This window comes from Anopheles stephensi, chromosome 3, assembly GCF_013141755.1.
Source record: "Anopheles stephensi strain Indian chromosome 3, UCI_ANSTEP_V1.0, whole genome shotgun sequence".
Taxonomy (NCBI): Eukaryota; Metazoa; Arthropoda; class Insecta; order Diptera; family Culicidae; genus Anopheles; species Anopheles stephensi.
Genome location: NC_050203.1, coordinates 46,771,598 through 46,795,066, shown reverse-complemented (window position 1 = coordinate 46,795,066; position 23,469 = coordinate 46,771,598). Strand labels below are relative to the sequence as shown.

The following is a 23,469-nucleotide window of genomic DNA, read 5'->3' as shown; positions in this document are numbered from 1 at the left end:
CAATATGTATGCTTTTCCACTGTGCAAATTGATTTTGTTGACTGTAGTAGCACCTATCTTGAACTCAGCCACAGTGCAATGTGTCTAAAAAAAAGTCATCGAAACCGCGCCGTAATATGTAAATGAGTCATTTTCATTCATGAGTGCCCTCCGCCCGGGTTGAGAATGCATCCAGTGCCTATTGAAGGGGGTGGCAATAAGCACGTATAAAAAGGAAAGTTCTTTGGCCCCTGCTACTGCTGCTGGTGCTGGTGCTATGCGCGTTCTCCGTTTCTATCTATCCGCTCAACCTGTCGTCTCGCTCATGCAGTGGTGGCTCGAACTTGAACTTGACTGATCGCACAGAATTCACAATGAATCGCGAGGCTCCGTCAATAGCCTCACAAAATTCACGCTCTCGTGTGCCAGTGTGTCTGTGTGTCTGTGCGTGTGTGTCTCTTTGGTGGTTGAGCTGATGCAAAGATACACGCTCCAGTGGTAAGGCCTGCCAACATTGCCTAACACACTGCACGAGAGTGTATGCGAACGACGCCAGACGCTCTCTTCCGTCGCGAGCCTTTTTAACTGTGACCCTGACCATGTGATGTTGGGTGGAGGTAAGGCAGCATCATCAACGGCGGTCATTCTCCCACAGCGGAAGGTTAAGCCTTTTGCCCGTTACATATTCCACCGAATTGGTGCCGGTTTAGTATCATTCGTTAACCCACCGTTTAACGCTCGTCGGCCGGGGCCCGCGGCAGAACGTTCAACAGAACGTTGACTTTTTAAACGTTGCTGCTAATGTTTCGTCGCGGTCACGGTTCGCGCAGCAAAGTCTTTTGTTCTACATCCCCGGGCGTACACGTGAGAAGGGGTTTCCCGCTTGGTCCGTTCGAAACGAAACTTGGTTCGTTTGAACTTTTATGTTGTCGAAGCTTTTTTGCTCTTGCTGTTTGTTACATTAACATTTTAACTCTTTTTCGATGCAGATGTTGCTTAAGAGACGGAAAATGAAGCAAGGGGAGCGTTTTTTTATTGTTATGTTTTTCTTAATGAACAATTTAGCTTTTTCCTTTCATTGAAGCCCAAATGCACTCGTTCTTCCAAACTATTGCAAAGTAACTTTTGAAGTGTACAACCCGAGTAAAACAACTACCCCCAATCCTCGCTCTTATTCACGTTTTGAAGCCGATTACTTACGCCAGAAAAGCAAAACCGCATGCGTGCGTTCCGCTGCGTGTGGTTCAAACGCTCGTTTTCATTTGCCAAATTGATATCCGGCTTCACGGTCTCGGTAAGCATCCCGTCTCGTGCCAACATGTAGAGCAAAAAGCACACTAACACACACATACACCATTGGCGATCAATCGATAACAAGGAGCAAAACAGGCAAAAGCTGATCTTGGTTTTAATGCGGGCCATCGTTCTTTGCATCCGCCGTTCATCGACTTTGGCGATGGGTTGGGCGGTCCTGCGAGAGGCGAAGGCAAAAGGTGTGAGAAAAAGCACCAGCGAACGAAGCAGCGCAAGAACACCGATAATGAAGGCAGCGCCGATGGGAATGCGTGTCCCGATCGACGGACCAAACGAACCATTGGCGGAGAGCGGTTTGCGGAAGTTGACAAAGAGTAGCGAATGTGTGTGCTGGCGGTGCCCATGATGGGCAGGTCGTGAGAGGCAAACAGACGGACGGACGGACGGGCTACCCTGTCATATGCTGAAGAGCTTTTTGCTCGACCTTGAACTTTCTTGAGCGCACTGGTGCGCGAACCATTTCTATTTTAAGCTGCATGATTAACCGAAGAAGAAGCACACGAAGAAGCGATTCGTTTTCCTTCGAACAAATAGAAAGAAGTGAACCAGCCAGCAGCAGCACAACACAGATACGCACCCTGCGCGGCAGACACACACAGCAAACGCTTTTTCACCTGTGCCACCGCCGCCACAGTGTGTGGGGCGCGTTGATCGATTGCGGAAGTCTTTGCCTAGCCGAGTATTGAGTTTAATTGCACAATAGGCTTGCGCGTTGGCTGATGTCATTATCTTTGACCTAATCTTAATGAGTTCGTTATGTGTCTTGTTTCTGCTTTAAATTTTATTCTCTGTTGCGGGGCCAGAGCCGTGAGAATGGACGCATTAATCAGCATACTTTATGATGCGCACCGAATGATATTCAAATTCTCTCCTTCTCAATTGCTTGGTAGAAGGCCCCTTGGGGCTGATCTTGCAAGGTGTGGTAAATCTTTTAATTATTTATGTAAAAGCAAGCGTAATGCAGCATTAACTATATTGATGGAAATTTTATATACATTTAAAAAAATAATTTAAAAGAATATTTAGCTGCCTTTTTGCATTTCGAACTAAGACAGTCTTGGTTTGCGATGATTGGCTACACCGAAACGAGTACGAAAAATTAGCCCTTTAAAAATACCAGTGCTGTTGTAAGAAAACTGATGATGCATCGGTTTAATTAAATTGTAAATCAAATGTTAAACTAAGACCGTATTAGATGCATATCAGTTCTTTATCCCGAATAATTAATCAATTTTCATAATCGATTTTTTTTTCTTGTATTATCATCCTCTTTCTTCTTGACCCGATTGTGGCGCATGATATTTTATTCCAGCTCATCAAAACTTGCCCCACCGAGATGTGACACTCCGAGAAAGGTATCGGTCGGCAACGTGCTCCAGCTTAATCCGTCCGCTCAGCAGCGGAAACTGTCAATCAGTGACGGCTCTTGTTACCCAATGTCCGGTATCCCAGGCGCTGCAACCCCGGCTGCCGAAGGTCATGCGACAAATAGGCCCGGCGAACTTGACACCACCGGAACACCACCGGTAAATTTGATAGCACGACAGCTCTTCGACCATCACGGTGGTCTATCGGGTGTGTGTGAGTCAGACCCAAAATCGCCCGGCAATTTTCGGACATTGGAGACTTTGGCTATCGAAGACGGTGAACTAGCGGGAGCAATCGGTTACTCCACACCGAAACGATTCCCACCACAATTTGGTGCAGTCGATGGGCAATCTACGCCCGGCACTAACGACAACCAATCCTTATCACGCTGCAAGAACACCAATGACGCTGGTTTCGCGACACCTCCCCGTACCAATAATGTGTCGCGAAGCGGTGGGGCCGGCAGTATGCTGCTGTCCTTTACCAGCACCCCGATCGCAGGTAGCCGTGGGAAGACAGCAACGGCACATCACGGATCATCACGCAACGGAAGTCTGGAGGTCTCGTGTCCCTCGCCCAGCACGCCCGGTAATGGAACACAGCGTCAAGAGCCGAGCGGATTAAGCGATGGTGGTGGTGGTACGATCGGCCGGCGTAGGAAATCCAGCTTGCCTTGCCTCGGAGACTACATCGTAACGCACGCGACGAAACCGCATCGTAATCGTCGCTCGCCGTTTACGAACAACAACAGCGGCAGTAATAATGAACCCGGTGGCCTACATTCCTCGAACGCACTGAACAGCAGCAGTCCCATGTTTCAGGATGATGACTTTCCGCAGCTGAACGTGACTCCGAACAAGGACCAAACGGGCAATGACGACAATGGGCAAGGCGCGAAGAAGCGAGTATCGCTCAATGCCAAAACGTCGCTCAATGATTCGCAAGACGGTTCGCTGTCCGGTGTTGCCGGTGGAAGGAAGGCCGGGCATCAAAGAAGGCGCATCGCGCCAACGACCGTCAGCCGGACGGTATCGGGCCGCCATGACTTCAACTCATCATCGGTCCGCTCGGAAAACAATCTCATAGCAATCGAGAGCCATGAAGATGCTAACCCCGATCCTCGGGGCATGTTGCGCAGTCTGAAGGAGGAGATACGGAGCGATTTTCTCCGGGCAGAAAAGGCACAGTTACAAAGGACCACCGTACGGGCGAAACAATCGCTGCAAGCTTCTTTCGGTCAGGTTGACAGTGTCATTCCTGTCGCTGAGCTTGACACAAGCAGTGCAAGCGATGTCGTCCAAAACGAGGGTGAGAAAGCATTGAAAGCGATATTGATAATCGAATTCGATAAAGTTACTCACAAGCCTACCATCGATCGGCTGGTAACCATCTATGCACTGCTGATGGATCTCAACCTGGTGCCAAATATGTTAAACGAGCTGGCCTATCTTATCAACCTAGTCAGCACGGAACGGTACATTGCCCCGGTGCCCCAACGGCAACCCGAAACCACATCCGCCCTTGCTGACAATGCTCCGGCAGAGCTGTCGGGCGTGCTGCGTAGCCCACACAACTGTGTCTACTTTGCGACCGAAGTGCTTTACCACCAGCGGACACTGCTGGCACTGCTCGATAGCACCTCGCTGCGAGTCGTGGTGGAGAACGAGCAGCTGGGGGCGCTGCATCCGCCGTTGAACGGTTTCCTGCGAGACATGCTGGCGCAAAAGATGAAACTTGAGAACCCTTTCATCAATCCGGCTTCCAGCGGTGGTGATCTGCTGCTGCTGAACAATAGCATTACCAACGTGTTCTACCAGCAAGAGAACGACACGAAGGATCACTTTCCCTCATCAAAGGAATTCAGTGCATTCAACAAGCAGCGCGATCTGTTTTATGCCGCCCTAAGGTACGTGGTGGTGGTTAATTATTTAATAACATTAGCACAATACGACAAGGGTCATCCCTCAAGAATGAAAACCGTAAATCGATTAAAATTGACAACTTTTAATATTCAAATAACTTTGCCATATTCCATACTTTAACTCGTTCCTTCCTTCACCCGTTTGCAGAGTATGGGAAACCGAACATTTGAATCCGACGTGGGAATTCGAGGCGAAGCTCGGCTCGAAAGTCCGAGCAATGCTGGACATCCTCAACCATCCAATCAATATGTCCCATTTGGCGAAACTGTTTAGTGCTCAGCTGATCATATCGTTTAACTTTGACGTAAGTCCGGAAGCATGGTGACACAACCCTTCAACAGGCGTTCTATGAGATTGAAGACAGGCTCTGATATTAAAACATTGATTGTCCTTTCCGTGCTTTCTTTCTTTCGTTTCTCCTTGCAGAACTCTGCCAGCGAGCTGCAAATGGCGCTACCAAACATCGACCTGACAAAGCTATCGAAATTACGGCAGCGGCTGGTGGGACCAAGCATTTTTTCCACCCAGTATCTCTTCCCCGGGAGTCAGATGTTTTTTCGGGACTTTATTGTGGCCACCGAAAATCATCAGATGTTCATCGAGCAACTGAAAGCGGTCCTGATCCACGAGCTGCTGCAGATGAACGGGTCAACGTACGAACTTTTCAACATATGCGGCGTGGAAAGTACGACCCGATCGGAATACGTGGTAGGTGTCTCGGTTTTGAGCGAATGAATCTAACACAAAGGTGAAAATGAAAAAACAGTGCTGGTAAAAAGGAGGGTGGCACGGTAAATAGCAAGAGAGGGAAAAAAAACTTCCTTTTTTCTGTTCGTTTGTTTGAAACGATAGTTCCGACTTGGTTCGTACGGTGCTCACTGGGAAGCGGGGAGGGAGTTTTTCTGGTAAATATTGATAAAACTTTGTTATCACCCTATGGACCAGCATGTGTGTTTGTTAACATGGGTAGCAAGGGTATGAATATGAACGAATTGAATGAATTTTGGAAGCTAAAATAAAGTGCGGGATTCGAAAAAGAAGGCAACCGTTTGCAGGAAACAGAGACGAATAACATCTCCCCCGGGAACGAAATTAAATGGAACGATGGATGAGACTTTTAATTAGTTTAGATTCACTCATTCATCCTGTAAATCGGTGCCTCGGTAAGCATTGTAGATTGGCATGCTATTTGCAACCAAGCTCTACAACACAACCACACACAGTACAACGCGCCGAGCGCCCGGTTCGCTGACAAACGGTGAGCAATATTATCAAATCATGGAAAACCAGCCCCTCGAGCGGTGTGTAGAATTAATATATATAGGTGTGTGTGTGTCGGTATATCAGTACCGTCGCATCAAAAACGGATCGATAACCAGCCGCCTGTTGGTTCTCGCACTCAACCCGATTCTCGGTGCTCGGTCGACGAGACGTCGGTAGTTAGCGCGTACTTTGTGTGAACGTCCCGCATTGGCAAGGCGGAAATAGAACGCCCAGATTTTACCACGCACTCCCCGTTTGCCAACAGCCATGATAGAGTTCCGTGTGGCTGTCTCCGATTACAGCCTCACTGTTACCCTCGCTTTTGCGGAGAATGGTACGGGCCACAAGTTCAGTGAACTCTGCAGCAGCAGCGATTCCAGGGATTTATGGCGCAATATGAAGATGATGGTTTGCATACATTTGGCGTAAAAATGAATCTCCTCAAATTCCCTTGCAAACAAACGAATCCATTTCAAATCCATTTCGAACGCAGCACAGCGAGCGCGGTCAGCATCAATGATTGCTGCTCGGTATCGGTAAACTCGTTACGAAGCCATAAAACACCATGCGCCTCCATCGTTCGGAAGCTGCAAGTTTTAATTACTTTATAACTATATTAATTTTCTATATTTGCCCCGTCTCAGGCGCAGTAAATTGATCGCGCAAAATCTCCTTTGCCAGACGTACTACAAACTTTATCCACTACTAATTGCGACTAAACATGTATTTTCCCTTTTCCTTCTACCCCTGCCTTTCGCTCACAGGTTCGCCCGGAAACAATCGCCACGATGCGCGTGCTGGCCAAATTTATCGGCTTCATCATCGCCCGCCCGTTCCAGTACGAAGGATGCCGAAACACGATAGTGGAAAACCGTCAAATCGAGCTGCGTAATATGGTGAGCATTTTGTTGGTTCAATTATTTATGGCCAGCATCGCCGTGGGAAGCCTAATGTGCTGGGGATTATTAGTGTTCGGCCACATGCCCACAGCCAACCACAGGTGGCTCCAATCGTGTTCCGGGGTGGAGGGGGGAGGAATGGACATTCTCCAGCAATGGGTCTTTGATTCGTGCTGCTTAGCTCTCCCTTCATTCATGGATTGGTGCGATAAAATCCATCGCCAACGACTGCCCGCAGGCGCGCTGCTTTATGGGCCGTCCGGCCGTACGTCCGTCCGTCCGTTCGTCCGTCCGTGCCCAATCACACACATAGGCACACAGTGCCGGCACCGGCCGTGCCACTCAGTCGGTTGGAGTGGTGGTGTGCTTAGTTTGCACCGCAGGACTCACTGCTGGATTCGGATACCATAGGGTGACGACGAGGTACTCTGTCTGGTACTGTCTGGTAATGGAATTTTCTCAATTTCCTCCCTTTGTCGCTGGAGGAAAACGCTAACTCATCGGGATGGTACCGAGAGAAATAAAACGGAATGATAGCAAGCACAGGAAGGCGAGAGAGAGAGAGAGAGAGAGGGAGAGAGAGCAAGGGAGGCTATCGGGACGAGGGACGCCAGTGTGGGAGGTACACCGGAGGTGTGATAGTGATTGCGGCCTTGCAAGATCCGGGCGTGCGGGAAAACAAAGAAACTGCGTAACAGCTACCATGCGCAGAAAGCACTGGCCGACCGTGTTGGTGTGTGCGTGTGGTGTGTCCTGCCTGCCACGAACACTGCTGTGCTTAGACGGCCACATATCGAGCCACAGTATCGAGCAGCGACCATTTCCACACCGCAGTATCGACACACTCTCGATTCTGGCGATGTCTCTCCTGATTGCTGCTCCCGCTCCTGTTCCGGGAATGATGCCGTTTCCCGGTAGTGCAAATAACACACACACACACACACACACACACACACACACACACACACACACACACCAGAAAAAAGTAAACTCCTAGACTGCGAAGCGAAGGTACACCCTTATCTCCGGCAGGCACTCAGCAACGGCAGAACTTGCCGGGACGCTATTGCTGCTGCTTGTTGCGCATAATCGCGTGGTGCTGGCGGGCTTCGTGTTGAACCACCAGCGGCCTCCTGCACGCCGCTTCCCTCTGGGCTGTCCGGATCCTTTGCTGCCTTAGTTTGTTTTGAACGCGCCCTTTTGGAGTTCCAAGGCAGCGGCAAATGTCCGCATGTTGCGTGTTGTTATTATTAAACTTCTCGTTCGCTTGTATTGGTGCTGCCGGCTTCCAGAATGGCGGCCGCTCCCTACCATCCATGCCGAAGCGAGTCCTGGTGAGGCTGATTTCACTTCGCCGGTTTCATTTCGCCGCACGCGGTTAAACACAACGCCTTCGGTGGCGCTGCGGTGCTCTTTGTTTGAAGAAACAAATGAAGTGGATTGTGATACGCACCCATCCACCCGTTCGGCCAGCCTCGCATTTTACTAACGACGAACGTCGCTGCTCATGGATGGACTTAATTAGAGATTCGTTTAATTTTCTTTGATTGTTTTGCCAAATCAATAAAAAAATATGGTTGTCTTATTATTTTTATATAAAATTAAACAAACTTGTATGCTAAAGTATATAGAAGCAGCAATTCAGTTAAATCGTCCGACATTTAATACCATTAAACGGTTTCCCGTTCCCAACAGTCTTACTTAACAAAACCGAAAAGTCCTCAAAAACCATTCCAAGACATTACGCTCTGTTTGAACCTTTGTGCGGTTAGCAGCATGTTTTTGCCTTCCATTTCTAAAGGGTAGGCGGTGACCGTTTTGAACGATCACTTACACGTGTCGTGAAAGCTTGTGAGTGCGTGAGCAAGTGTGCGTTTGCCACGCTTCTCAATTTAACTTTTAATCCATGCCCAGGGAGGCTCACAAACTTCTGCTGTTGATCTTTTGTGGTTTGACAACGAAACAAAATGCTTGCAAAGGATCCAAACAAACTGATATGTTGTAGATATATGTAGGGTTGCCCGTTGGCTCCAGGTACTTTGAAATTTTTATACAAAACTATCCTCCCAAATTCAAATTGAAAATCAGTTAATGAAACCTGCTCCTCGCCGAAGATTTATGGCTTCGTAAAGTACAGTTTTATGACGTCAATAGCTACTTGCCGATGTTCTGACAGTGCCGTAAAAAAGGCTCATTGTTCCGCACTCAGCCTAACCGTCTGTGCGTGTGTGAGTGTTCTTCAAAAATTCCTTACACGCATTTGTTGTTTCTGATCCCTTTGGAAAATTGAAATCGGAGGACTATTGCGCCTGAAATCCTCACATCATTTGTCTACCATCTTCTCCACCATTCTCTCGAATTGGATTTTCCTCCTGGTGATTCCAAAAACCGTTCTGCGTGCTATTTGATTGAACGCGCAATAGCCGCTCGCACGTGATAAGAGCAAACGGTACTGTAAAGCTAACGCCGCCGTTAGCGCAAACAGGATGCAACACACCCACCATCTCCAAAACAAAAAAAATAGGAATGTACACGTCCCGAACGAAAAACACTGGGCTGGATTTTGGGGTGGATGAAAAAGGATAGAATCAGGCGAGCTCGGTATCTGGTGGAGTTTTTTCGTTCGTTTCTAATTCGTTGATTCTAGGCGCTTCCATCATCTCGCGAGTGATGGCAGCAAGGGGGGGGGGGTTGGTGGGGGGCGGGTGGACATGTTTGTGTTTGTTTATCGGCGTCGGTGTGTCAGATACCGGAAGGAAAAATGGGGTCGGAAGGTGGAGCCATGAAAGCTGTTGCATGTCTTACGAGCACCATTATCGTAAGAAGATACCATTACGGTAATTTTTCCGGGGACATTGGGGACGAGTGGGCCACCGTCTCCTGTTGCTGCTTTCCCGGGGCATGGATCAGGAGCAGGACAAAGCAGCAGCAGCAGCACCCCGAGGCTTAGCATCCTTTGTGTTCCGGATGTACTTCCAGCGCTCAGTGAGCCCTTCGCTCCCGAGAAAGTTCCCCGCTACTAGCTACTGCTGTTGGGGGCTTTTATTGTTGGTGCGATTGTTGTTCCAATTTTGATTCTTTCGGCCCTTCCGCTTGGGTTTAGTTTGTTTTTGTAACATCCAACAGGGCAGGGGACAGGGTTCCTCCGATATCGATTAACATTGCAAAACGTTGCACAAGGCGCCGCCAATCGTCGTGTCAGCTATGGTTTAATTGCGCTGAATAATTATGCAAATGGCAGGACATAAAAGTGTAAAAATAGTCAAAATCTGTACCTTTCCACAGTACAGTAACTTTAAACCATTCGTTAATATAAAATCGATTTTTTCTACTGGCCACATTCCTGCATACCACCGCAAGGACCCAAAATTAAATCCCCCAACACTAATGCCATGCCATTTCGATTTTCCTTTGCAGCTCTTGCCTCCATTTGACGTACAACCCGTGCTGTTGCGATCGGTTGCTGAGCACAAGCTCGTCATAACCGTACCGTGGCTCGTTCAGTACCTTAGCATGTTGGATCTGGTGACGCTTCGCCTACGCTACTACGAAGAACTCTTCCGGATGCTGCACGATATCTATAAGGCGACGTCCATGTGCAGCTTAGCCGTTGATCGCGACTTGTTCGTAGTCCCTACGTCCAGGTTTATCGTGCGATGCTGTCTCGATTGGCTTTTCGAGCAGTCCAACGTTCCGGAGGAGTACTATAACGCGTCGGAAATGTGTGTGAGCAGTGCTATCACCAACATTGTTGCTAAACGGACGGCTCCATCGGAACACGCCGCCAGCAGTGGCAAACATCCTATAGCGTTTAACCCACTGCTGGAAAATATACTCAGCGCAGCCTGCCCATTTCTGGCCGATTTTAGGGTGTCCGTAATGCCGTCCAAGGTGGAGAAAACCGTCTCCCGAACAGGCCGGTACCGTCACATCACCACACGCGTCGTAACGCAGCATCAACCGAGCGCAGTGAACGAACTGACCACCGCGCTCGACCTGTCTTCGCTAAACATTTCCTCTGCGAGCGCTGGCCACAATCGATCGAAACCGTCGCACGGCAACGTGCAGCAACGGCTAGTGGAAGGATTTCTGCAATCACAAAGCCAATCGTTGCGCCGCACAGTTGAGCTAATCGTGGACCGCTCAACCTCGGCCGTGATAAAGGACTTTCAAATGATGTTTATTCTGCCCGAGAAAAAGACAGTCAGCGACGGTATAGCCGCCGTGAGCGCGACGGATTTGGAGGGCACAAAGCGAAGAATCCAAAGCATCTGCGACGAAGCGCTGGACCGCATTAACAATACCTGGGAGAGCCACGTGCCCAAAATGCTAAACAAACGAATCACGGTAAGTGCGGTCGCGCCATCGAAGCACACCACACCGACTGTTCTAAGGCTTGATGTGCTGCTGTGTGTGTGTGTGTTTTTTTGTCTTTCAGGAATCGTTTGATGCATTGCTCCCGGCGGAAACGCTCGACCCGGTTCGCAAACTGTGTAGAAACATTGCGCTCGAAAGGTGCCTTCAGAAATCTAGCGAATGGCGACAGGCTTACATGTCCATCACGGGTAAGTCGGGAGTGGTAAAATGCAGCATCTTACGGTGCAAACGACTCATGATGTTTCTATTCTCCCCTTTCAGGCCTGTTCTGTAAGGATGTGGAAGGTGAAGCGCAAAGCTTAATACACAAACACCTGCACCAACAGCAGCAAGCAAACAAAACACTCTCAACCAATGCCAACCAAACGGAATTCTCCGTCGCGGAAAATTGCGCCATCATGCCGTCCGGTTTGTACGTAAAGCTGCAGCTTCTCGTGCATCGGGCTTCGTCCAGTCCGGATAAACTTGCTGCAGGCGAATTGTATGAATTTATAGCACAAAGCTACGATTTTCTCGAACAACCGAGTCTCACCACAACACCGATGATGGACCGCATACTGGCGTTTATGTTGCTTCAATTGATTTTACTTCTAAGTAACTATTGATCGATCTCTCGATAGCGTAAACGGCGCTTTACTTAATGTGTCAAATAATGTTTTATTCTTGCAGTAAAATCGCGCTGTGATTTGAGCGTACCTGAGCTGTTCCAACGGACCGTCAAAATTTGGAAGCACAAAAAATTGGCCCGCTTCTGTTTGCCACCACCGCCGGAACCGGAGGAATCGCCTGGTGGTGGTGACGAATCTCTAGCCGCGCACGAGCGGTCCCTTGTGTATCCGGCAGAAATAGAGCTATATCGTCGGAGGCAGATGCAGCGAGGTAATCTTTGATTTCATTTTTGTATTACTATTTGTTAAACATGTACCCCTTCTCCTCCAGACGCTAACTACGTATTTTCCCATCTGGTAAGCAAGCGCTTCATCCGAATGCTCGAAGCTACTGCCGCACCCACACCTCACTACGAAGCGTACGCAGAGCTCATCACCGTACTACTCGAAGCGGATGTCATAACGAAGGATTTATTGAACGATCAGTTCGTCACTTTATTCCGCGAAGATTGGCCACCGGTAAGCACGACACGCTCTGTTGTTGCGTATGTATTTAATACATGTATTTTTGTGTTTTATTCAAATCACAGTCCACCCTGGATCGTGTTTCGGTTGTTATCAAGCGAGTACTGCAGAAGGGTGGCCCTGCATCACGCCACGGCCGCCACAACATCGACGATTCGCACTCGGAAATGTTTATGGAAATGTTGTCCGATTTTGCGAGAGACATTACCGATCTTTGATATTCAGACAATTGTTCACACTTTACTAGCTGTAATAACCATACGTACCAAGCAACGGTCCGGCGGCTAGCGCTTAGCTGGTACCGGACGTTGGTGTTCGAATTGTATGTTTTTTTGTTCGACTTAGGTGTAATTAGGACAATGAATGGTGATACAATAAAACGCATCATAACTTTTTACAAACTGATTTTTTCTCATCTTTAGTTAGGATAGAATAGATAAAATGTTTCATATTTTCCCACGCTCTTATTGATTTTCCATTCTCCTCGTGTGGAGCGAAATAATTATCAATCATTTTGTCAACCTGTACAATCACACTTGTTCCGCAACCGATCCAAAAGTGATTTACGAATCCATTTCAAGCACAGACAAAAACCTTTTCGAAAACTTCAATGTCAATTCAATCCACACTAGATGGCGCTAGTATGATTTGATCAAACAGAGCTGCAGGGTATCTAATTAAATTTGTGAACTTACAGGGTTTCCGAGAAGAACTAACGATGTGCTGTTGTGCGAGCCATTTCTGTGCGAGCCTGTGTCTAGTTCAACTTGGCCATAGTCTAGAAAGGGTAACAGATCGCCAGTTCAACCTGGCAATTGTTTACTTCATCCTAGCCATTGCCCAGAAATGGCTCGCACATCGTTAGTTCTTCTCGGAAACCCTGTATGTCGAGCGTCTTTTTAATTTTTTACCGGTTTCCATGTACATACATTTATTACGATTTTAATCACTTGAATCATCCATTTTATGCTACACTCAATGCATTGAATCAAAATCATTTGAACGTCTTTCATACCGATATTTGCTTTATATCACACTTCTTGTTTATTCAATGTTGTCATATGCCCTCCAAATAATCTTCTAAAGATGCATACTATACTATACTGTATATAGTGAGCTATTCATGAATCAGCACTGTCGTACGGGATATTAGCTTCAAATAAAATTAATAAATGTATATACGCTCTGGGCGTGTTCGAGCGACGCATCCTCTGGACCATCTTCGGCGGTGTGTTCGAGCATGGAGTGTGGAGGAGAAGGATGAACCACGAGTTTGCTGAGCTATACGGCGAACCAGACATCCTGACGGTGGCGAAGACCGACAGGATACGAAGGCTGGGGCATGTTATGAGGATGCCGGACTCATGCCTCGCCAAGAAGGTATTCGTCAGCGACTCCAGTTCGGCACGAGGCGTCAGGGAGCACAGCGAGTTCGTTGGCTGGATCAGGTGAAGACCTGTCTGGGATCAGGTGCCCACACGGATGGGAAGCTGCAGCCAGGGATCGAGTTTCCTGGAAATCTATTGTTGACCGGGCCATGTCACGACGACGTGCTCTTTAAAAGAGTAGGCCAACATGATGATGATGACGATGATGATATATTCTTAAAGGTCTGATGTAGGTGTTATGCCAGAACCAAGAATTGTAATACCAGAAAGAATACCAACTAAGACATAAAATTACGACTATGTTTGAGGATGTGGATACATACAGAGTGTCCATTTCCAATCACCTTCTTCTTCTTCCTTGGCAGGCACTACAACCTCGAGAGGTCTCGGTATGCCATATCTGGCTTTCTGTGATCTTTGTGGTCTTGGATGGCTCGACTATTTCACTCGTTGATAATGAATACAGCATATCGAACCAATCTTTAGATTACACAGGTTAAGACTAACCTTAAATCCATAAGTATTTGTATAGTATAGAAGCCAAGCCACGGAAGCAGCTGAGAGATGTTTTATAGTTTTCGAGATCGCTTCACCAAACAACCCATATTCCTTCAACGATACTTAAATTCATTTCTTTTTTTCGAGAACCTTTAAATAACAGCATGCCAATATTGATAGGACTGTCCAGTCCACAAAATAATACATAATTCTTGTCTTTTTGTTGTGGCCCACCATCGACAAAAATTAAAATGAGCAGTGAGTACAACTTATCCACAAGTCAATATTTTTCAAACAAGCAAAGCTCAATAAAAGCTGTTTTTATTGATCCAGAAAGTCTTCACAAGCAGTTTTTATTTGTATGCAATCTTGAAACATTCCTACGCATTTTTAGACCCCACACAAATTGTTGCGGAGCAATAGTTCCACATCTCTGAGAATAATAAACAATAACTAAGAGCAACTGTAAAATGAGCAGGCATACCCATTATTTGCCTGTTTAACAGTACTGAGCGCCTTTTTTCACTTAAGAAGCGCTAAAACCCACACGACACAAACCAATAAAAAGCAAAGCAGATAGCAAATAATATGTATTTGTCAACAATACAAATGATAATATAGTGTTCATATGCGCTACCGATTCGTCCCAGTGCATCATTTGGAAAGTGCCCTTCATTCCCAACATTTCCCCAACCCTCAAAATGTGTGCGAAAAAGGTAGTGGGAGCGGTTTCGATCGACTTATTGCAACCATTTACACACCGGACCGGACAGAAGAGGCGCGCGCAGCAGCACACACTCGCAGCGGTGTTATGTGATAGTGCCGTGCTACTACAATCAAACGGCCGGCAGACACGAACGATTAAAGAACATCAATGAAAGAACAACGCATGCAACAAGAAATGCTTCCGTCTCTCATCGGATGAAGCGCGAGCGAGCGTGAGGCGTGATGAAGGGAACAACAGCAACGAAATCTTCTTCCCGTCCACGAGATCCGCGAGATCCATCGAAGGCTTGTGCCGGCCGGACAGCTTCACCAGCGCGACAGTGCTTGAACGGTGTTCATCGAGTGCGGTTCGGGTCAGACAGCTCGCTCGTCAACGCTTATCAACGCGTGTGTTCTAGGTGAAAATGAAAGCTGTACAGTGGGGTCGTGTTTCGCTGGCCCTGTGCATCACCCTGCTTACGGTCCCGCGGACGGGCGGCTACATCGTCGATCCCGGTCCGGTCGTGAAGGCTACCAAAGGTACGGTGCGTTCGTGTCGGTCTAAACCTGCTCGCCGCCCTTCCGGGAGCCAATGACCTGTCCTACCACCAATGTGCGTGCGATGATGAGGTGCACTGATGAATGGCCTGTTTTCTTTTCCTCGCTCGTAACGCTATCATTCGCAGGAGAAATATGGCCCAAACCGAGGAACCAAACCACGTCCGCACAGTTCTACACTATCAAAACGGGATCATTCAGCTTTCAGGTATGATCTTATAGCACGATCGTTTAATAACATAATTCCATGCTGAAAGGACTTTCCTCCGACTCGCTACTCATCAGTGCGATTGGCCTAAGATTATAGGACAATTGTATTCTCGAACACGATTACTTCACTCACCGATGAGCGATAAGAATCACATTCCCCAACCGCTTAACGTAACGGCCAGATTACGACGATCCAGTGTGCCTCTCATCAAAAAAGCAGCCGGACGATCTTTTGTGTGCTGAGTGGCACACGGGGGATTACGTTTAATTGCGTTCTGTAAACACCACCCCAGCTTTGCTGTTTTCGCTCCCTCCCAAACAAACAATGTGAAGTGTGTTGATCAAGACGTGCGATGCGAGCTCAGCTTACACCGTGGTGTTTCCCCGCAGTGCTTCTGGGCAAGTACAGTTGCAACTGAAGCGGAAGCTAATCGGTTACTAAACTTGAGTGTGGTGAAGTTTATTTAACAAATTAATCAATAGCTTGTGAAGAATGCTTTCATGCGACAATTTGTTGGGTCAAATGGAAGAAGTTGGGTCATGCAACAGTGCTTAACTATCTCTCTCTCTCTATCTGTTCTCTGTCCCAAGCACGGGTCAGTCGAACCTATAGAGCTCGGATTGAATAATTACCACCATGAATATTCCACCTACATAGGTTCCTCCACGATCAATTCTGCTCGTCGCAGAAAAAATGGTTTCAATTTAAATTCCTCAGATGGTTCTTTGCATAGTCCATCCGTTCCCTGAAAGGCTAAGCCCAGCTAAGCCTTCTACCGTACGTTACAATGGCAATTTTGTTTCCAAATTGTAGTCATGTCCGTATTGGTGTCAAAATTCACAAACAAATTATAGGATGTCCAAGATGATCTCTATCAGCACTCCTGAGACAAATGTAGCTTTATCATTTCTGGGTTGATTGTCCAGTGTTTCTGATCCCAGCGATTATTATGGTCTCTCCAGGGCAGGGAACGAAAAACAATATCACGCAAATCACCATTCGATTCATTCAAGCGTTTCTTTCCACAGTCCGGAAGATGGACATGTTGGAACTGCACCAGATTCGACCATGGGCTTAACTAGTGCACAACATGCGGCTCTTATACAGGCAGAGAGTAAGAAATCTCTAGCTAGTTTAACATTCAATTCAAGGGTCAAGTTGGAAATGCGTCTGAATGGAAGATGAACATATCAAACACTCATTCACAACATGCAGGATATACTCATTGTTGAATGAGCTATGAGCATTGTTGCATGCTTTAAAAGTCACAAGTATTACGTTAAACTTGATAGTTGAAAATTTGAGCTTACAATTGTAAGCCTTCGCAAGGGACATGAAGTAATAGGGCCCTACAAATGTCCGTTTTTAAAATAATTTATCATTATTTAGATTTATTAGGATTTATATTGTATTTATATTGTTCCTGTAATCGTGAGCAGCGTAAAGAAAGTGCGACAAGGTCTAGTTCTACCTATCAATTGTCCACTTCATCTTAATACGTAGCCTGCGATGGATGAAACATTACTGTCAAAGATCAAGCCATTACTGCCAAGACTGTCAAATATAGTACTACACTGTAGCGGGTTCTTTCACTTTTCCTTGGCTTAACAACCTCCCAACCCAACCATGCATGTGATCTGAGGGCTTACTTGACTTAGGGCCTACTTGGGTAGTATAATGGAGGGGCTAAACCACTCAGAGGCATGACAAATGACTAGTGTAGAATATAGCAAGCCATTTGTGGAGTTTTGCAATTATATAATGGAATATTGTACAGTTAAAAGAAAACTGCATAAAATTGTGAGCGATGTATTTGGGGCGGTTCGGTAGCAGAGGCGATAGCGGCGCCGGTTTTCACGCGACAGGACTCAGAGGATCAAATCCCATTCTGACTGCCTATACAACTACGGATAATATCAAGTCACAGAAAGGCAGATATGGCAAGGTGAAACCTTTCGAGATTGTAGTGCCAAAGAAGAACCACTATTACAGGCCATTCAATAAGTAGACCTTGTACGCTTATCCTAACCATCCCCAACTAACCAGCTCTTTTCTAGTCGATGAATTTCAGCTGCGACATCCTAACGAAGGCACTCGATCGCTACCAAAAACTGGTGCTCTCCATTGGAAATACTACCCGCCGGGCGATGGTCAACCGGGGATACTCCTTCCAATCGAACAATGGGCTGCGTACTAGCAGTGAGGCACATCGATCCTGGCGTTCGGATTCAAACTGGGCTGTAAGTTAGAATACTTTAGCATGAGATAAAAACTAGCGTATGTGGCATTCAATGATACATTCTCCTTTGTTTCCGTATCCAGGGGTATCTGGAACAAGTTAAGGTTGATCTAAAGGCTCCCTGCGAAGCGTTACCTTACCTTTCCATGGACGAAGAATGTAAGTTCGAACGAACATAACGCAACAGGCTTTGGGTTCCCCCGATTTTCCACAGTTGTTATGTTCTTTTTCTAGACACAATCATCATCGACGACTTTCAGGCCCTTTTGTCCTCCTTTTCCGTCTGGGGAATGCTGCGTGCTCTTGAATCATTCTCGCAAATGGTTGTTCTATCGGATGATGGCAGCATGGTACCTATGCGTAGTGAGAATGATGAGTCTTGCCACCAAAACTCAAACGTCCAACTGTACTGTCTCCTTACAGCTTCGAATCAACGCGACAACGATTGACGATGGTCCTCGCTTTTCGCACCGCGGCCTGCTAGTGGACACATCGCGCCACTTCATCGACACCTGCACGCTGGTGAAGATCCTCGACGGGATGGCATACAACAAGCTGAACGTGTTCCACTGGCACATTGTCGATGATCATAGCTTCCCGTACGAAAGCCGAACCTTCCCGGAGCTAAGCGAGCGCGGCGCCTATCACCCGTCCATGGTCTACACCCAGGCGGACATTGCCATGATCGTCGAGGAAGCGACGCTGCGTGGCATCCGGGTGATGTCGGAGTTTGACACACCCGGGCATACGCGTTCGTGGGGCGTTTCGCACCCGGAACTGCTCACCGAATGCTACGACCAGTACCGGGGCAAGCTCGGACCGATGGATCCAACGCGCGAATCTACCTACACCTTCCTGTCGAATCTGTTCCGCGAGGTGATTGAAGTGTTCCCCGATCGATACGTCCATCTCGGCGGGGACGAAGTTGGGTTCGAATGTTGGGCTAGCAATCCCCACATTCTGGAGTACATGAAACAGAACCGGCTGTACTCATTCGAGATGCTGGAGGAAAAGTTCATCCAGCGGATTGTCGATCAGATCGATGTGCTGAATCGCAGCTCGCTCGTCTGGCAGGAGGTTTATGTGAACGGTGTGCGACTGCCGAACGGAACGGTGGTACACGTTTGGACCGGCAACCGTCAGGATCTGCTAAACAAGGTTAGTTGGCACCATCTCGGCCGTTTATCCGCACTCCCCACTAACGTAACGTTCGTTGCAGATCACGCGCGATGGATTACCCGCCCTGCTGTCCTCCTGTTGGTATCTCGATCATCTCAGCACCGGTGGTGACTGGCGCAAGTTTTATAACTGTGATCCTCACGATTTCATCGGCACTGGCCAACAGAAGTCGCTCGTGCTGGGTGGCGAAGCATGCATGTGGTCGGAGGTAGTCAATGGGCATAACATACTGCCGCGCATTTTTCCACGCGTGTCTGCCACGGCGGAGAAGCTTTGGTCGCCCGCTAGTGTAAACAATGCGGACGAAGCGGCTCGTCGATTGGAGGAGCAAACGTGCCGCATGAACCACCGTGGAATACCGGCACAACCACCGAACGGGCCCGGATTTTGCATTTAAATTCAACAGCATGTGTGCGTTGGAGCTAATGTCATGAAATTATTTGATAATAACTAATAAACATTGCAGGAAATAGCGATAAATTCATTATCCTGTTGTTTTGAATCTATAATTTCCTTTTTTCCAAACGTAGAAGATCTGCAGAACTCTTTTATGGGTAATTTCAGGCAACATCGAGAAACGCCATCTACCGGTGGGTACTCTTACTACAGGGAAATATCTGTAGCTATTTCAAGCTGGTAGGATATTTTCAACGGTTTAATTGATGTGAAATATTTCAAACCAAATATTAATATTTTCCCCCTTTTTTTTTGTTCAATAAGGATGACCTAGCCGCATTGCTTGGAACTAATTAAAAAAATAATGACCTAAAGCAAGTCACCTACACTAAGGAACGGAGCTGGAAGTGGAATCACGCACACGAGAACGGAAATGGATGGTGAGAAAATGACATTAATTATAAGAGTCATTAAAGGACCTAAGCGATCTTTAAAAAAGGGTTCATTCTGGCGATATCGTGTACTCAATGCAAAGGATAAAGGCATTGTGTTACGTTCTAATTTTGAGTGATCCCTGGAGTAGTACTGCGATTTGTAACTTAGAGGATCACGAATGTTTGATGTTACCCCTTCCTGGACAGTTGGTCCCGCGTATGGGGTTGCGGTTTGAATCCTACCGATCCTACCGTATAAAGAACAGCGCCGTCAATGCCTCTCCTCGTACCGCCCGCTTCTCAAATTAGTTTCTCGAAAAGTATATTTAACAATGTATTTTGGTATATGATCGATCTAATAATATTACGCTTCATTTACCAAGGCAAAGTACTAGACCATTGGAACAACACCAAACATCGAAAACATTCAGGAATGTTTTGAGATTCAAATAATCAACGGATGAGGCCACAGACCTATTAATTTTAAAGGCATCAACGTAAAGGAGGAAGAATATTCACATAGTAGTTAACAAACAACTTAATAGTTTTAAGAACACTCCGGACATGGCTTCGAAGCAGCAAAAGAGAAAGTCCACCATCTTGACTCTGTAACTCTTATCGTACAGATACGATTTGAGCCACGGAAACAATGGATCTCCAAGTCAAAGTTTTGTAAAATTCGTGATCATTAAGTCGAGGAGAATATTGTCAAGGGTCGTCTGGAATTTGATATACATGGTGTCTAACTATCGATCTGAAGCAATTTTCCTTAAAACAGAAGAGACGAGAGACATGAATTTAGTGGACACGGAGGATAAGTTGTAGCATAAGGCCATGTTGATGCTGGGAAATAACGTTTACTGCATAAGACTAATCAGAGGAATGAACGATCGATTCAAAAACTTTGGATGGAGCTCAGTAAAGACACATCAAGATAATTTGCTCCTTTTGTCCCTGTATCTTTGCGTTTCAGACTATGCCGATATGTAACAATTCACCCCGGGCAGTTGCTCCAACCGATGGCTGAAGGGTATGAAGAGCCAGAAAAGTACTACATAAACCATCAAACATCCTATCGCCAGCACTCGATCAAACAACTTTGCAAACTTCGCCCAAAAGTGTTCTTTCTCCTCTGGTGTCACCTGTCGAATGGGTAAAGATCAGAGTAGCGTCAAACGTCCTGGAGTTTTCGCTTACCGTATAGTTTAGTTCCAAATAGTCTGCAGCCAGCAGCAGTTCGGCCACCCGACTCTGGGAAAATGATCCTGTCATACGATCGAAGAATGACTCCGTCGTAGGATCACGGTTTCGTCGCATACGAATCCAACAGTTGAGTAAGGTGAGCAGCAGCAGCACAACGCTCAGCACGGTCGAACATAGCAGAAAGATCACTAAAAGGTAGCGAGATCGATATATTATATGCAGCGTCAATGAGCTACCACTGCCAGTAGGAAACCGTCGACATGACTTACTACAATTTGGAAGCGTATCGCGATTGTACGGGAGTGCCCATTCCAGTTGTTTGAGATAGGAAAAGTGAGAGAACGTGGACAATCCGAGCATAACCTTCCTTTCGAAGCTGCTCGATCGCAGCCAAACGATATACACATTAAGGAGCGCTAAAACTGAGGATCAGATGGATGTTAAAGGATGATGAAGCCTTCAAGGGAAACATTGTCTGTCGAAACTCACTCAAGATTGGTCCAATGATAGCGACCTGCTCGAAACTAGCACGTCTAATGAGCACTACGTCGACGTTCAGCACGCTGTACATGTAGTCATCCCGAATTTCCCTTCGACTGTGATCAAGCGAGACCACTCCCCACTTTGGGCTTTTGAACTCTGCATTTCTGGCAAGGCACACGTCCGTTATGTGTATGTCCACCTCGTCCATCGAGTTGGCCCACGTCCCGTAGTACATGCTGCACCGATGCATGTCGAACGGCCAGCGCGAATAGTCGGCATCACATTTAGCGTTCATGCCGCACACGGGCAGGCAGGTCACGGTCCCATTCGGCGCCACGGAACACTTGGGGTTGGCACAATCGGGTAGCTCCTGTGGATTGTAGTATCTGCAACGCACACGGAAAACAAGCACTTGAGTTCACTTTCTCCAAACAGTCGAACCAGACGGGGTAAGGCTTACGTACGACGAGTAATGCCGAAAGTCTGGTAGCCAAATCTCGTCCGAATTGATTGCGATTCGCTCTATGCCGCTCCATTGCGTGCTGTTCCAGCGCAGATACTCGTCCGTCCATTTCTGTGAAGCAAAAGTCCCCGATTCCCGAATGGACAAATGGAAGCTAAATTACAAATACGTGATCCTGAGACGGAGCATGATCAGCATGCCGCTTACCAACTCCATCCACACGCCCAATTTCATCAAGTCATCCGCTCCTTCCTGCAAGAGAGAGAAAGAGAGGAATGTACCAGAAACCGAGATATGGCAACGACCACGAAACAACAGGAGGGACGATTGTGTTGCGTACAAGCTCATACGTTAGCACGTAGTAGGCCACGGTTATGTTGACCGACTGGGTGTTATCCTTTCTTGGTCGCATATCAGCACGGTAGCCATTGCAGAGAAGTGAGCTTTTGAGCCTGTTTTCCGTGTTGACCGAGTCCTTGCCGCACTCGAACGATGCTACCCCGTGTCCGATAGTCAGTCAGTCAATCACCCAGAAAAAGAGCAAAACAACATGCACACACGTTGAGCGTTAGCACCCATGGGAAGGATACGCTTGCTGCCTGTCGGAATGTCACGTACGAACGCGCCTGGAAGCGCAAAGCACTCCGGTGAATGGGACAGTTTGGAAGCGTGTAATACCTGCCGGTAGTACGTGATTTAACAGCAATGTGATCCATCCCAGCAGGACGACGAGCCTGGCTATGGTGGACCCAGGGCCAAACATCGTAGCGCAACGAATGATCGATCGATCGGCCGGCTAGTGCAGCTCGTACTGAGCAACTGACGCACTGTCGAGGGCACGCAGCACAACACATCCGACTAGGTCCGGACCCAAGATCCGCTCAACTGATTAGGATTAGCGGATTCGGTAGGCGTTAACTAGTCAAATCCTCCTACCGGATGGCGTGTTTGTTATCTTACGGAGCAAAGAACAACATTGCCTTTAGGTTGTTTGATGATGGAACTTTTGCATCTCTTTGGATTGATGCAACTTTTTTGCAGGGTGAAGTTCGCGGTAAGCTTTTAATTAAAAATCAACCTTTTCAATACAAAGTACCGTGTTACATATATGACAAATATCAATGGCTACTTAGGTAAAACCTACTTCGTCTACATGCTGTAATGAAATAGGATTTGCAATAGAAAAGGATCCAACCCACTTCGAAGAAGCATGTGAAGTCGGCAACACTCTAGAAGTAACGTACAACACAGCGCTCGAATTGAACACAGGTACACCGTCCGCAAAGACAACATTCAAGCTTGCCTACGAGCGACCCAAAATGGAAAGATCGCGTCCAGCCCCAGCTAGCCGGAAGCACTTCAGATCTGTTCGGCGCAAGACATAGGAAGGTAACCAACGGCAAAATGTCTGTGCTGATTGGAACATGTACAATGGATGCGGAGGCTACCATATGCGA

The 23,469-nt window shown here is 47.2% G+C and overlaps 3 protein-coding genes across 3 annotated transcripts in view; 2 read left to right on the top strand and 1 right to left on the bottom strand.

The window, feature by feature from the left end:
• Positions 1-12,656, top strand: part of LOC118511209 (protein disks lost) — a 75,827-nt gene extending 63,171 nt beyond the window's left edge. The window contains exons 3-12 of the mRNA XM_036053992.1: positions 2,606-4,567; positions 4,731-4,887; positions 5,010-5,291; positions 6,611-6,742; positions 10,163-11,092; positions 11,184-11,310; positions 11,384-11,716; positions 11,792-12,001; positions 12,062-12,249; positions 12,321-12,656. Of these exons, the coding sequence (XP_035909885.1) occupies positions 2,606-4,567; positions 4,731-4,887; positions 5,010-5,291; positions 6,611-6,742; positions 10,163-11,092; positions 11,184-11,310; positions 11,384-11,716; positions 11,792-12,001; positions 12,062-12,249; positions 12,321-12,473 (4,474 nt within the window). The 3' untranslated portion in view covers positions 12,474-12,656. The remainder of the gene's footprint in view (positions 1-2,605; positions 4,568-4,730; positions 4,888-5,009; positions 5,292-6,610; positions 6,743-10,162; positions 11,093-11,183; positions 11,311-11,383; positions 11,717-11,791; positions 12,002-12,061; positions 12,250-12,320) is intronic.
• Positions 12,657-15,134: 2,478 nt separating this feature from the next.
• Positions 15,135-19,520, top strand: LOC118511206 (beta-hexosaminidase subunit beta-like). Its single transcript, XM_036053987.1, has 7 exons — positions 15,135-15,386; positions 15,533-15,612; positions 17,673-17,855; positions 17,938-18,013; positions 18,089-18,204; positions 18,278-19,012; positions 19,074-19,520. The coding sequence occupies exons 1-7, from the start codon at positions 15,272-15,274 to the stop codon at positions 19,428-19,430; spliced, it is 1,662 nt and encodes a 553-aa protein (XP_035909880.1). The 5' UTR covers positions 15,135-15,271; the 3' UTR covers positions 19,431-19,520.
• Positions 19,521-20,602: 1,082 nt separating this feature from the next.
• Positions 20,603-22,848, bottom strand: LOC118511208 (neuronal acetylcholine receptor subunit non-alpha-3-like). The gene is made up of 8 exons (XM_036053991.1): positions 22,691-22,848; positions 22,353-22,507; positions 22,220-22,264; positions 22,014-22,123; positions 21,556-21,935; positions 21,336-21,488; positions 21,061-21,254; positions 20,603-21,005 (listed from the first exon to the last, which is right to left on the bottom strand). Exons 1-8 carry the CDS (start codon positions 22,773-22,775, stop codon positions 20,838-20,840), a joined length of 1,290 nt encoding a protein of 429 aa, XP_035909884.1. The 5' UTR covers positions 22,776-22,848; the 3' UTR covers positions 20,603-20,837.
• Positions 22,849-23,469: the final 621 nt, after the last annotated feature.

Bases quoted from the DNA above. Each gene is read 5' to 3' on its own strand.
- LOC118511208 (XM_036053991.1), bottom strand. From the start codon at position 22,775: ATGTTTGGCCCTGGGTCCACCATAGCCAGGCTCGTCGTCCTGCTGGGA. The intron at 21,255-21,335 runs GTAAGTCATGTC...GCTACCTTTTAG, and splicing joins CGATACGCTTCCAAATTGTA to TGATCTTTCTGCTATGTTCG. The intron at 21,006-21,060 runs GTAAGCGAAAAC...CCCATTCGACAG, and splicing joins ATTTGGAACTAAACTATACG to GTGACACCAGAGGAGAAAGA.
- LOC118511206 (XM_036053987.1), top strand. From the start codon at position 15,272: ATGAAAGCTGTACAGTGGGGTCGTGTTTCGCTGGCCCTGTGCATCACC. The intron at 17,856-17,937 runs GTAAGTTAGAAT...TTCCGTATCCAG, and splicing joins GTTCGGATTCAAACTGGGCT to GGGTATCTGGAACAAGTTAA. The intron at 19,013-19,073 runs GTTAGTTGGCAC...CGTTCGTTGCAG, and splicing joins GTCAGGATCTGCTAAACAAG to ATCACGCGCGATGGATTACC.